Raw genomic sequence first — 14,140 nt, 5'->3', positions numbered from 1 at the left:
AACTGAATATTTCAACTGTGTGTATATATATATATATATATATATATATATATATATATATATGTATATATATATATATATATATATATATATATATGTATATATATATATACATATATACATATATGTATATATGTATATATATATACATATATACATATATATGTGAGGAAACTACTTTGTTTTCTATACAAAATACAAATATACGTATATATGTACGAATATTTGTATTTATGTGTATATATCTATCTATCTATATATATAGATATATATATACACATACATACATATATGGTCCTGCCTTTTGTTATTTGTAGTAAGCCTGTCCTTTTGGTAACATGTTGGCTTTTATTTTGAAGTTCAGGCACCAACGTGCCCCGGAAGTTCTCTTCTCTATTGCCGCGAACTTCACGCTTCTGACCAAGATGGCGCCCAGTAACAACACGGCAGCAGAGTGCCGGTCTTTGTGTCCAGAGTGTGTGAGCCGAACAGCGCTGCCCCACCAGAACCTCTGTGTTCTGATCAGCGTGTGTGAATGGACTTTGTGCTGTTCACCTTTGTTCTGAATGGTAGCCTACAAAGCTACACACGTTAGCTTAGCATGCTAGCTGTAAACAGCGGCTGTGTGACGGAGAGCTGCAGTGTGTGTGACGGAGAGCAGCAGTGTGTGTGACGGAGAGCAGGCAGTGCGTGTGACGGAGAGCAGGCAGTGTGTGTGACGGAGAGCAGCAGTGTGTGTGACGGAGAGCAGGCAGTGCGTGTGACGGAGAGCAGGCAGTGTGTGTGACGGAGAGCAGCAGTGTGTGTGACGGAGAGCAGCAGTGTGTGTGACGGAGAGCAGGCAGTGTGTGTGACGGAGAGCAGCAGTGTGTGTGACGGAGAGCAGGCAGTGTGTGTGACGGAGAGCAGCAGTGCGTGTGACGGAGAGCAGCAGTGTGTGTGACGGAGAGCAGGCAGTGCGTGTGACGGAGAGCAGGCAGTGTGTGTGACGGAGAGCAGCAGTGTGTGTGACGGAGAGCAGCAGTGTGTGTGACGGAGAGCAGCAGTGCGTGTGACGGAGAGCAGCAGTGTGTGTGACGGAGAGCAGGCAGTGCGTGTGACGGAGAGCAGGCAGTGCGTGTGACGGAGAGCAGCAGTGCGTGTGACGGAGAGCAGGCAGTGCGTGTGACGGAGAGCAGCAGTGTGTGTGACGGAGAGCAGCAGTGTGTGTGACGGAGAGCAGGCAGTGTGTGTGACGGAGAGCAGCAGTGTGTGTGACGGAGAGCAGCAGTGTGTGTGACGGAGAGCAGGCAGTGTGTGTGACGGAGAGCAGGCAGTGCGTGTGACGGAGAGCAGCAGTGTGTGTGACGGAGAGCAGCAGTGTGTGTGACGGAGTTTGTGTGACTGTGAAAATGTCTAAAGTCCAGATGCTGCGCGCGCTGGTGCAGCAGCGGCTGGCTGCGGCTGCTGAAGAGATATCTGGGCTGTTGGAAAGAGCGATAGCAGAGTACGAGGAGGAGCTGAGTCGCTCCAAAGAGGAGAACGAGCGGCAGCGGAAACTACTGGACGCTGTTTTCAAGCCTCAGGTCCGGTTACACAGAGCAGGTCGGTTCCGTTCACTTCTTCTTCTGTGGTGGTTATACTGACGTCACAGCAGCCGCCGCTCCAACAGGAGGGCGTCTGTATTCTCAACTTTACGGTAACTTAACGGCGCTGACGCGGTTCGGTGTGTCTGCTGTCTGTGACGTCATTTTCACCCAACGATCAGCTGTTAGAGTAAACAACCTGTCACGTGTTTACTGATTGGTACACGCTGTTACGTCATCGCTCAGTTGTTTGTGACGTCAGCAGCCTCGTTTTAAATGAAGCACAGCCACTGTGTTTACTGCATCCGGATTTCAAAATAAAAGTAACGTGATTTAATTTCCGTGTTGCTGCGTAACAATAATCGTAGTAAGAGACAAAGACAAGTACTGCAGAAGTGTCGGATCATAAGTGAAATATAAAAATGTGTAATATGAACTTTGAAAACAGTTTTTTGATATGAAACGATTTGTAAAGAGTTTGAAACAAAGAGGATGTGATGTGTAAAATATTGACAGCATGAAGAATATTTACACTGAACACGTTTAGACGATCATCTCAGACACCGTAGATGCGTAGAAATGATTTAAACAAACAGCCTGTACACACCAGGAGGGGTTTTGTACGATTAATTCACACGTCAGTTTTTTTAATCAAACTGTTTTTGTCTACGTGAATATTATGTGGCAAAAAAGTAACAGTGTTTCTCAGACTAAGGGACATGTTTCTGAGCTTTGACACAGTGAATGAAGCTGTCAACCAATCATAATGTGCAAATGGACGTCACGTCACAGGTAACTGTTTATGTATATCATCGTCCTGTATTTCATGACAACGGACGTTAAATTAGACAAAAGGTTACAGAAGAAGACAAAGGTGATGTGGGATGATTAGATGCTGCTGTGTATGTGAGGAACTGGAGCTGTTGTATCCATCTGTGCTCTCCTCACATCCGCCAGACTACTTTGATAAATGTAATGTATTAAAGTAATCATTTCACCTCTCAGAACTTGGGTGTTGCTGGTCCATCGCTGCCTCTGTCGGTCCGTTTGTTTGTAACTTTGGTGTTTTAATGTAATAACACATCCGGGCAGCTTAGATGAATCCAGTCAATGTCACCTTTCTCTACCTGTTGGCGATCATTTTAATGTGATAATATAGCCGTGTTGCAAACTAGCTTTGCTGCCAGTGTGCAGAAGAGTGTTTTACCTACTCCTGTTGTATATTCGTCACGTCCCGGGCCTTTAATTTTTGGATGTAGTATATAAGAGCTGTGTGTCCTCAGATTTTCTTCAGCAGCGGGGGACAGGGTTTGTTTGGCCTGCATGTCTGAGAGTGATAGATCAGCTGGCAGTGAACATCAGTTGAGAACACATCGCACATGTTTGTTTAAATTAAGACAGAACGAGTCTGTGTTTGAGTTGAGCTGAAGCTCTGAGTGAAGTCAGCACTCAGCAGAGACTCTGGTTCTGGTTCTCTCTCTCCTCTCTGTAACGTTCATGAAGTAAAGTACATTTCCCCTCCAGCTTCAATCAGCAGTCAACATTACAGAACATGGAGGTCACCTCCGGATCACTGCTGCAGTCAGGTTGATCAACAGGAGTGAAGATAAATCCACTTTTTAATCCCAGAAGTTCAGAAGTAATCTCTGAGCTCTCCTCCCGTCTGTAAATGGCTCCGGATCAGAACAGAATCTGATGAGACTCCAGGAGCCAAACGTATAAATCACGCGTACTTCCACCTTTTTCCACCAGGTTTCTAAATGTATAAGCGTCCACACAGAGACAGTTTGTACTGATCCGTGTTGCTCAGCACGTGTAACATGAACACAGTCGTGTCTGAGCACTGGGACATTGTGAGTTTGTAAAAATGAGGAGAAAAGTGTGAATCAGGTGACGTTTTATTTACAGCTGTTTATTTTCACTAAATCATGTTTGAGGATCACATCTATAGTTTAAAACCTTCACTGTGATGCGTTTACTGTCTTCTGTAAACATGTGTGTCAGTAATTATAATGATCTTTATGTAAATAAACAAACACATGATCTTTCTAAACGTAAACAAAGATTATTTCCTGTATTATTGAGGAGTGAGAACACATCCAGGTGTCAGCGGCACTATAAGGGCTGTAGCCGCATGACACAACAGCTGTGTTGGTGTTAGAGGGCGGTACCAATGAGCAGTTTGGACCGGAGCCAGTGTTCAGGGACCGTTCTGATGTTCTGGCCCACGATGATGACATCATCAGGCAGAGAGAGCGAGGGGATCCTCCTCAGATCACTTTTAAAAGTGGGCCGTTCTGAACTCACAGCGTTCAGCTCCTCTGTCAGAACTGCAGCCTGTAAATAAAACTCTTCTGTCAGTCTGATCATCATCACTTCAAGTTCCCAGTCAAACTACACTTCCTGTTCTTCAGCTGCTCCTTTGCTTCTGACATTTATATGTAAACCAGGTGATTCGGGCCGTTCAGTGAACTGTGTTGATGGTCAGATGATTGAGATGTTTGAGGAAAAGAAGCGTGGGAACAGCCGTACGAGGGTTTAATACGTCTGTGTATGAACACAGATTTCTACGCTGAATACACAGAGCTTTATACATTCGGCTGCAGATGTTTATTCGACCAGAAGGTCTGGATCTACACCTAACTCCTCCATCTGCCAGTTCACCAAATCTGGTCTGAATAAATCTCCTGACTCTGAACTTGACTTGTGAAATGGAAGATTTGTATGAACCCTTTAATTGGACTGACTTCAGACTGTACACAGTTTGACACTGGACTGCCTGTCCACCTCAAGATGTAATTGTCAGTATCTACAGCTTGAACTCTCGGTGTCAGGCAGATTGTTCTCAGGCTCTGATCCTGTTACACTCCTCGTTAACATGAAATCCTCAATGTGTGTTTGTATTTCACTGTTTTTCCTGCAGACGTCCAGCAGCTGTCGGTGAGTGAAGAAGAGGTTCCCCCTGAGCAGCAGGAGTGCAGCTCCAGTCTGGACCAGGAGGAACCAGAACCGCCACACATTAAAGAGGAACAGGAGGAACTCTGGACCAATCAGGAGGAGGATGACGTCACCAGGTTCACCTTCACTGTGAAGAGTGAAGATGAAGATGAAGGAAAACCTCAGCCCTCACAGCTCCATCAAAGACTAACTGAACAGATGGAGACAGAAGCTGATGGAGAGGACTGTGGAGGACCAGAACCAGCCAGGACCTCAGACCCAGATCAACGTTTACAACCTGAGAGTGACGACACTGACGACTCTTCTGAACCTGAGACTGAAAACAGGAAGGAGTGCAGAGAACCTCAGTCAGGACTGAGCTTTTTGAAAAAACAAGTCCCTGTAAGTAACATGAGGTGTAAAACTGGCAAGAAACCGTTTCTCTGCTCTGAATGTGGTAAAATATTTTGTGGGAAGTCGAGTCTGAAGACACACATGAGGATGCACACAGGAGAGAAACCCTACAGCTGCACTTTGTGTGGTAAAAGCTTCGCTCAAAAAGGAGGTCTGGACTACCACCAGAGAACCCACACCGGAGAGAAACCGTTCAGGTGCACAGTTTGTGGTAAAGGGTTCGGCCGTAAGAACACTCTGCAGAACCACCTGAAGAACCACACGGGAGAGAAACCGTACCGCTGCTCTCACTGTAATAAATGTTACTTATGGAACGCAGATTTACAGATTCACATACGATCCCACACAGGAGAGAAACCCCACAGCTGTTCCTTCTGCAGCAAACGCTTCACCCGTTATTCAGATTTACAGGCTCACATGAGAACCCACACAGGAGAGAAACCGTTCAGCTGCAGCGTTTGTAACGAGAGGTTCACCTGGCGTTATCAGTTCAAAAACCACGTGTGTGGTGGAGAGTCCTCACAGTGTCAGTAACTCTGGATAATAACACATCTACATTTATCAGGAACTGGTAGATGACCCGACTGACGTTATTAATGGGTTGACTAAAGCTCTGCTGATAAATCTGAACAATTTACAGAAGTCCTGAGGGCAGAGTGAAGACTTCTGGTGAAACATTTTCTAAGTCTGATCTAAAATGTTTTCTCTCCTGATTATGATGCGAGAACTGGTGGAAAAAATAGTTTTACCAGGAAAATCAGGACGTTCCCGTCCTGGAAAACATGCGACTTTCTTTCCTCATGTTTGTAACTGAGTTCATCAAAGATTTAAGGAGGAAAACATTTTGTTTCATACAAAAAAACACAAATTCAGAGGACAGAGAAATCAGGTGAAAAAATTATTTTCAGGAGATTTTTTTTCATGAGTGAAACCAAATGAAAAAAAGTTTTGGCAGGAGAATAAAATATTCTTTTAGTGAGGCTCATTTTTCTAAGTGTTTATTTTTGTAATACTCATTTTGACCAGAAGAGGCTGAAGTGCACGACGACCTCATGTTCCTCCAGGAGAGTGTGAATCTCTGCGTGCACAATAAACAACCTGCGTGTACATGTGTTGTGTCTTAGCAGGTTGTGTAACGTTACTGTTGTGTGTGTGTGTGTGTGTGTGAGTCAGATGAAGCTGTTCTGATACATGAGCCTCTTTATGTTTAGTTCGTGGTTGTTATGGTTATCGTCAGTTGCAGCAGTTAGAGTTCAGTACAAAGTGCCATTATAACACCAGCAGTAGTTACCAGGCGGCTCCAGCAGGGGGAGCTGCAGTCATGAGACACCTGTCCTGAGGACAGTTTGAGTCTCTGCGGCTTCGTTCAGACACTTTTGGACCTGTTCAGAAAAATAATAATTTTTTCTCCTGCCAAAACTTTTTCCACTTGTTTCAGGATTTCTGTTTTCAGATGTTTTGGTTTTTATGTTTGAAACCAAATCTTTTTTCCCCGTAAATCTTTGTTAACTCAGTTACTAACGTGTTTTCAAGGACGGAAACTGTTTTTTCCACCAGTTCTCGCATCATAAACAGGAGAGAGAAAAAACAACCAACAAAGAAATGTTTTTAGAAAAGGAAAATAAATGCACGTGGTTTCATTCATGATCTTTTTTTTCTCCTTAAATACTTTTTGTCTCCTTGGTTTCACAAATAATAAAAAATTCTTCTAAAATTTTTATTTCAGGATTTCACAGATGGAAGTGAAGTTTATTGTTTTAGAAACGATGTTCATAAGTTCTTGCGTCATAAACTGGAGAGAAAACAGTTTAGATGAGACGTAGAAAACAAACAACTCTTCGCTTCCTCGCAGCTTCTGGATCGTTTTGGGTTCATGAGAATCTCAGACCGACTCGCAGCTGCACAGCAGAATCTGTAGTGTTGTTTTTTCACTGTACATCATGTTGAGTTGATTTTGGTGTTGTTTCAACACTTGTAGTGATCAAATAGCTCTGCGAGCGTTGTCAATCAAGCGAGTTTAACGTTAACACCTGTGACTGAGTTACATTCACTCCCGGCAGAGTTGATCACAACATCCGGTTTGGACGTGCGCGCCTTTTTCACTCACGTCGGTTGGTAATAGGAGAAGCGGGCAAAGACCCTGTGTGGATTAAACGGCTTAAATAAGGTAAGAACCGAATATATTTACTTCTACGGGATGGTGATCGCTGTATGAAGTGTTAACATATCATGGGGTGTGAAGCGACTGAATTGTCATTGACCTGGTTGAGACAAGCTGTTAAATACGTTCACGTTTGCTGACAACAAGTGGTTGTTTAAAACAAAGTTATTGAGCGGTAACTTATTTATCCGGCCAAATATCAAGTGTTAAGCTAAAATAAATGTGTTAAGATGTACTAAGGTGACCAGTGGTGGATGAATTAGCGTTTTTTAAGTCAAATGATGGTGAGTGTTTTGTCAAATTTAAATCTGCGCATCAATGTGGGGGAGGGGTGGCGTCGTTGTCGTAGTGAAATTGTTGCCCTTTTCAGACAATTTCTGTTTAATCAGGCACGGACATCACCCGTTTATACTCATTCACACAAACACAACTACACATTGTCTGTGATATACGTGTTCACACTCACTGAAAATATACCGTTTGAACCAGGCAAGGCAAGGCGCATGCAACAGGCAGAAGTGATGAGATTTACGGCTCTTTGAAGGGAGATCTCATGGCTCCGTTCCTTTCCAAGAGCCCTTTAATTTATTTATTTTTATAGTCAATGCAAAGATGATGAATAGCCACGAATGGCTATTCAAGATAAGAGGTTAAATATACGGCTCTCAAATAAGTCGGTTCCCCTCGTTCATACCAAAGAGCTGTTCAAAAGAATCGGATCGTTCGTGAACGTAACATCACTAGCAGGATGCAGAAATTATGCAGCGGACATCTCGCCGCCTGCTCCCGTCTGGACGTTAAAAAACGTTACAATTCATAGAAGAGACTCAGTTTTTTCTGCTTGAGTGCTGTCCGTTGCATCACTTTCCTACAGGGACCACATTGGTTCCATCTTAGTCTCAAAAATTAATCCCTTGCACCTGATGAAGTTTAACAGCCACATTTCTCCACTTATTCTACCAGGTGCAGTTTAAAATTGTGGCAATGTTGCTCAAGGTGAAGTACCAGAATATCAAGAAGTACATCCGATTACTGTCAGGGTTCACCTTTTTGGATTTCATCGCTCAAGGTGAGTAGCCATCTCATAGTTGCCCTCACAACAAATAAAGACAAGGATTTATGTATTTAGGATGGCACTTTTGGTTTTCAATTTGCAAAAAAGGAAAGCTTTTTGTATTGTACACACTGGTGTTGGTCCTGACCAAAGTGCAGCATTCTGACGCTGCAGTTACTGCAGTGAAAGCATTATGTAGTTTCAGAGATCGTAAAGAGAAAAGTTTGATCAGGCATCCTTAAAGTGCAGTTTAAAGGTGGTGTAAGTAATTGCATCTATCCCCCCAAAAAGTGTTAGCATTGTCGTCTACACTGTGACTGATTTTCTGTTTGCTGCAGAGCAGAGATACTGGGAGATCCATGTTACTGACAAACACCCTAAAGCACTGACGGCTGTCGGGAAGTAGAGCTATTCAACACTTAAATTCACAAATGCAAATCACTTACTGCACCTTAAGATCAGCATCATGTATTTTTTAATCTGTTTTCATGATTATCTTCCTACAGTCAAATACAAGTTTGGGCTTCCTGATGCTACTGAACTTGATGCTTTTGATGAAACCAACACAGTAGTTGAGGAAGACATCTTTTCTGAACCGATAGAGGCCAGTCCGGATTTATGCCTGACAGTACGTGACAGGACTCCTGATGCAGGTAGGTACATTTCTGTTATCCATAAATCGTTAAAAAATCAGATATTGGTTAAGTCACCATCAGTGAAAAGTGAGTAGTAACTTACTTTGATATTCATTAGAACATAATCATCATTTAAAATTGACCAAATCAATGAGGTATGAAAACAACTGCTGTCTATGATTATACCTTTTCATTCCTTGACAATAGCTGTGTTTTAAAATGAAGTGTAGTCCTTTATAATCTAACTGTAATCTTTGCTCCATCTTATATTTGAAAAAGCGTGTAGTTTTTTTTTGTAACCTGATTCTGAACACATGAAATCTATTAACTACCCAGCTCAGACACTGGAGGAAGACATCGTTCTTGAGATACAGATCGATCCTGGTCCAACACCAGAGGAAGGTATGTCTCATTATAAAATCAGTTGTAATCAATGTTCAGGGTTTTTCTGCTTCACAAATATCAGTTGAGATCTCATGTCTCTGCCTTGACTACTGTAACAAAGTAGATTATAGAAAAATATATTTAAAAGAAAGATCTGTGTCTAATTGCAAAAACAGTTTGAAAATGTGGGCTCAAGTGTGATTTTTAACCAGGCATGTCACAGTTACGTTTTATTTCTTTTACACTTCTCTCCTTTAGATCATTCAACACCATCCTCCCTCACGGATACGAACACATCACTTTCTTCAAGTGACAGTGACCACTCCAGTCCAACAGAACATGGGGTTCCCACAGGCAGACGTACGTCCAGCTCTGAAGTCACACCAGGCCTACCACAGAGCTTTCTGAGTCAGAGGCTGCAAAAGAGGTAGTCAAGGGCAGCAGATGTAGTTTACATTGTTGACCATCATAAAGTGTCAAACTAAATGAGTTTCTCATCAGAGCGTTTGTGACATTTAGAATGATTGGGTTCGGCTAACAGCTCTGTACTTAGTAAGCTAACGTTTCAGTTTCAGCATAATCAGTTAAACAATTGGTTCCATTTTTTAGCTGAAATTGCTGATCCATTTTTGTGTGTGAGAAACCCTCCTGAATCAGTGATTTTAACTCTTACTCTTGTGGTATATTGTTAAAATGATTTTATCCTGAAAGACTGATTTGTACACTGAAAACTTTATTTTCTTTGACACAAATAGATGGTAAAAAATGCCTTGCTTTGCAAACCTGGGGTGAGGATGTCATCGGCGAGTACGAGGCAGAAAAGTCACTCACTCACCGCACCCGGAGACAGCTTGTCAACATATTGGCTCGCCATATGACTGAGAGGCATGGGTAAGTGTTCAGTGAATTGTTAGGTTGTAAACATTATATTAAGAAAGATTATCATGAATTTTCAAAATACATTGCATTGAATTAACATAGCAAGTGGGGCATTTTTCAGTTGTATGTTTTTGTATTTTAAGAATATGGTCTTGACCTGTTTATATGAGCAGTGTCATCAGATAACATCTGTCGGGCTTTGACGCAGTATAAACTGATTTGTTTCTAAAGGAGGATGCCTTCCCGTGAACATAAGGAGAAGTGTGCCCTGGGAATTATAACACTCCTTCCTTCACTGAAGGATCCTTTTTCTCCAAAGGGCTATGTAAGGTTAAAAAATCATTACTTCCAGAAAACACAGCAGTTTTACTGACAGTGGTTTTATGATTTTAGTTAAAATGATTGATGCATCACAGATACGAATCAAAATAGTGTTGACATTTCTACATTCTTGTATTTGTAAAAAATAATTGACACCACCTAAGTCTAACAAAATATTTTAAACTTGAGTATGCTACAAAAAGTTCAACTCTGCCATAAAGATTGTCATTAGGATGCTACACATGAGAGTGATTATCCTTTCATTAATACTGTTACCACATTTTTTGTAAAATCAAGGAATAATAAGACTTTTGTAATGATGTTTTCTAAATATCTTAACAGGAGCACTTCTATGATGCGGAGAAAGGCACTGGATATTTAGCATGGCGCCTTAAGACCATGTCCAGGAATGCGGTAAAAAGACCGGCCAAGGCAGCTGCAGTGGCTCAAGCACAAGGACCAAAGCGCCGAAGATTGGCAGCCACTTTGCCCGAGCAGCTTGATGGAGATGCCTGCAGGGAAGCCATATCATTTCTCATTCACTCTCATGATGAAGCAAGTGTGTTTCAGAAGATGAAGATGACCTTTCAATATCGCCAAGACCTAGTGCATGACCCACAGAAACCACAGATGTCTTTAAAACATTCCCACGCTTTTTAGATGTCAGAGGGCTGCTGAGCTGTCCATTTCATTTATTTACACTTCATTGTTTTGTTGCTTGAATGTAAGTACAATACTCTGACCTTTTTGAATTTTGTGTATTTATTTGCTCGTGTGATCAACAGCTGAATCAAGACTTCCTTCTGCTGTTTGGAGCTGAAACAGCCTCCAGGATGCTTGAGAAGTGGGACACAACTTTCAGGCCCAAAGTTATCAATGGGGCCAGACACCTGACTCAGTCAATTGAGCTGTGCCGACTTCTAAAAGCTGCTGAGAAACTGACAGAGAACGATGACACCAGTGAGCTAATCGCCATGATGGATTTTTATTCCTAACAGCAAGTGCTGGTTACTTTGTGCATTCCAGCTCGATGCTAATGGCTCGTTTCCCCTCATTATCCTCCCGATAGCCTGGGACGGTGACATGGCTTCTCTGCTGCTCCTTCTCCGTCTCCTGCCACCCACAGCTGGACGGAAGAGGACCAAGATGAGCCCCAGTGATGCAGTGGACAAAATGTTGCACTTTCACAAGGTATGCATGTCGTTCTTTGTCCAGTTAGCCAGAATTTTATATGTATGAGCTCAATTAGAAATGAGTTGGGAAGGCAAAGTCAAACAAAAGGACTAAACTGAACGCCTTCACGTTGGCTACACACACACACAGACACACACACACACACAGTTTGTCATGGCTTGTTTAACAACTCAACTCTCAACAGACCGGTGAGCAGTTGAAACTTGACAGTGTGAGGTGCTGATGTTACCGCTCTGTGTTTAGTCACGCTGCAGCTTGGATGAACTCCTCCGGAGAAGAGATGGTAGACAACCATACATCCTTGCTGTTGGTCGAACCAGGAACAGGATTGACACTTTCTACATTGTCGTGGACAAACAGCTCATCCCCTGCCAAGCCACTAGCTCGTTGGGTGCATTTGACGAACTGTTTAAATCCCACTACGTGTTCAACCTGTCGTACGATGAGTGCCTGGGCCAGCTCTTCACCTTCGTGCAAACAACAGTTTTCAATATTGATGTAGCAACAACAAATGAGTCTCCCAGAGTTCGAGAGTTTCGTGCTAAAGTCTTCAACTGAAGTACTTAAATGTTTAAGTGTTTCATTTGTCAAGCGGTGCATGTCCCCTGCCAGTCCTTGATCTCTCATCTAAGACCTGATCACAGTTTTTATCCTAGCACCAGGTTTAAGTTAGTTTGTGCACAAGATCGTTGTAGGCGTCAGTTTTCAACATATTCAGGTTTCAAAAAACATTTAATTAGTTCTCATGAGAAGGATTCTTGTCAAAGTGCAGATGCAGCAAGGCCAGAGTCATCTCAAACTCATTTCCACACGCCCCAAGATACCTCAGAAGCTTCTGGAACAAGTGCCATGCAGAACCCAGAGTCCGAGTGTTTTAAGGGACAATCAGGTCAAAGGAACAAAGAAAATACAGAAAATATTTGTGCTTCAATTATTGCTAAACTACAAGGAAGTGGCGTAGCAAATAGTGTTGTTTCACCAGTTGTTGGTGATTTGGAAGAACTTGCTAGTGGACTGCACGCTCAGGTTAAGCAGCGAGTACTGTCTGCTGGGCCTAAAGATAATCCTGTAAGAGCGACATTGTTAACTTCAATACTGAAAGTAAAAGACTGAATTATTTCAACAAGAAACGGGGTGTTGTGGAGCCAGTAGAAACATTTCTAGGAATTCGATTTGATACAAGGCGAAATAAACAAACAGGTACTTCTGATCAAGTCCCAGTGAACGATGCATTTGTTTACATACCAAAGGAAACCGAAACTGGTTTTTGCTGCTGCTTTTACTGCAGATAATTAACATTATATTTTCTCCATCTGTTACACTTGGCATGACTGTACTTCTTAAGCATTTGATAATGAAACACCATGAGTTGTTCAAAGAGCTGTATCCCGATAGAAACCTGATCCCGAAACATCACTTTATGATACACTATCCATCCTGTATCCGAAGAATTGGACCACTAATACATATGTGGAGAATGAGATTTGAGGCAAAACACAGGATTTTCAAAACATCACAAAATCTCTCACGTCATTGGGAGACATCACGTTCAAAATGTATTGAGTATGGACCTATGAAATCTATTAATGTGGACAATGAGGACTATAGTGATGTAGACATCCCTGCAACTAACTGGGTCACAGTCAGTGGGACAGAGTGCAGGGCAGGATCCATCCTGTGCAGTGAGATTGAACTGTGTTTTGCAGAATAGAAATAATAATTGTTGTTGACACTGTTATCTGCTTCCTTGTGAACAAGCTTATGGTTGACCATTTCAATGAACATTTTCATGCTTACAAAGTATTTGAAAGTAATGACAAAGATGTTGAAGCAGACAGTCTTGTGATTTATAAGCCCTTCGACTGACAGAGTGCTTCTGGTGGAGATGAGAGCCAATATATTGTGCCATTATTTTCTCTAAATGTTTCAGTTGTGCCTGATCTCATTATTGTGCTGATTCCTATGGTGCTGGGAAGTTTTTTATTTTTTGAATAAAAAGAAGATCAGATGTTTGTTTGAATGATTTTATTACTTGATCACTGTTGCTGGGCAACACATTTGAACTTGTGATGTAACAGTAAAGAGTGTGTTGTGTATGTTAACTTTCTTGCAGGTGACTACAAGAATTTCCAGATTTGGTGACGTGTGTCAGGCTAGTAAACACACAATTACACTTTTAATGTATCGTAAAACAAAACAACGAATGTTAATGAACACACTAGTGAAAGGAAATGACACCATTTTAGTGTTAAAAATACACTTTGTGTCATAAAATAACACAATTTCGAGTTAAAAGTGCACTTATGTGATGTCATAAAACAACACCGAGGGTGTCAAATAATTAACACTATTAAACAGTTAAAATATTAACACTGTTCGAAGTGTCATTTCAACTCAGAATCCGTGAGAATTATATAAACTCAGAAAAAGTTAAATTTAGCACTGAGGTGAACTAACAGTGTTTACTGCATCGTCCTGTTTTCAACATGTCAGACAAAACACCCGACATCAGCTGATCAAGACTTTAATCTGAACTGACTCACAGCACCTCATTTAATCACACACAGACCCCCCACCTGTGTGTGTGTGCGTGTGT

At 42.0% G+C, this 14,140-nt stretch overlaps 2 protein-coding genes across 4 annotated transcripts; both read left to right on the top strand.

Annotated features, from left to right (window-relative positions):
• Positions 1 to 901: 901 nt before the first annotated feature.
• LOC141009197 (uncharacterized) lies at positions 902 to 6,560 on the top strand. Its single transcript, XM_073481666.1, has 2 exons — positions 902 to 1,584; positions 4,489 to 6,560. The coding sequence occupies exons 1-2, from the start codon at positions 1,392 to 1,394 to the stop codon at positions 5,448 to 5,450; spliced, it is 1,155 nt and encodes a 384-aa protein (XP_073337767.1). The 5' UTR covers positions 902 to 1,391; the 3' UTR covers positions 5,451 to 6,560.
• Positions 6,561 to 7,654: 1,094 nt separating this feature from the next.
• LOC141009203 (uncharacterized) lies at positions 7,655 to 13,552 on the top strand. 3 transcript variants are annotated; one of them, XM_073481673.1, is made up of 10 exons: positions 7,655 to 8,146; positions 8,470 to 8,784; positions 9,103 to 9,168; positions 9,409 to 9,577; positions 9,906 to 10,041; positions 10,261 to 10,354; positions 10,693 to 10,909; positions 11,136 to 11,310; positions 11,420 to 11,541; positions 11,788 to 13,552. In XM_073481673.1, the coding sequence occupies exons 7-10, from the start codon at positions 10,853 to 10,855 to the stop codon at positions 12,100 to 12,102; spliced, it is 669 nt and encodes a 222-aa protein (XP_073337774.1). In that variant the 5' UTR covers positions 7,655 to 8,146; positions 8,470 to 8,784; positions 9,103 to 9,168; positions 9,409 to 9,577; positions 9,906 to 10,041; positions 10,261 to 10,354; positions 10,693 to 10,852; the 3' UTR covers positions 12,103 to 13,552. The 3 variants fall into 3 exon arrangements, with proteins under 3 accessions (XP_073337774.1, XP_073337776.1, XP_073337775.1); XM_073481675.1 differs by having other exon boundaries at positions 10,693 to 11,310; XM_073481674.1 differs by lacking the exon at positions 7,655 to 8,146 and having other exon boundaries at positions 8,380 to 8,784.
• The last annotated feature ends 588 nt before the right edge of the window (positions 13,553 to 14,140 follow it).

Source organism: Pagrus major, chromosome 15 (assembly GCF_040436345.1).
Source record: "Pagrus major chromosome 15, Pma_NU_1.0".
NCBI classification, from domain to species: domain Eukaryota; kingdom Metazoa; phylum Chordata; class Actinopteri; order Spariformes; family Sparidae; genus Pagrus; species Pagrus major.
This window is presented reverse-complemented; position numbering and strand designations above follow the sequence as displayed.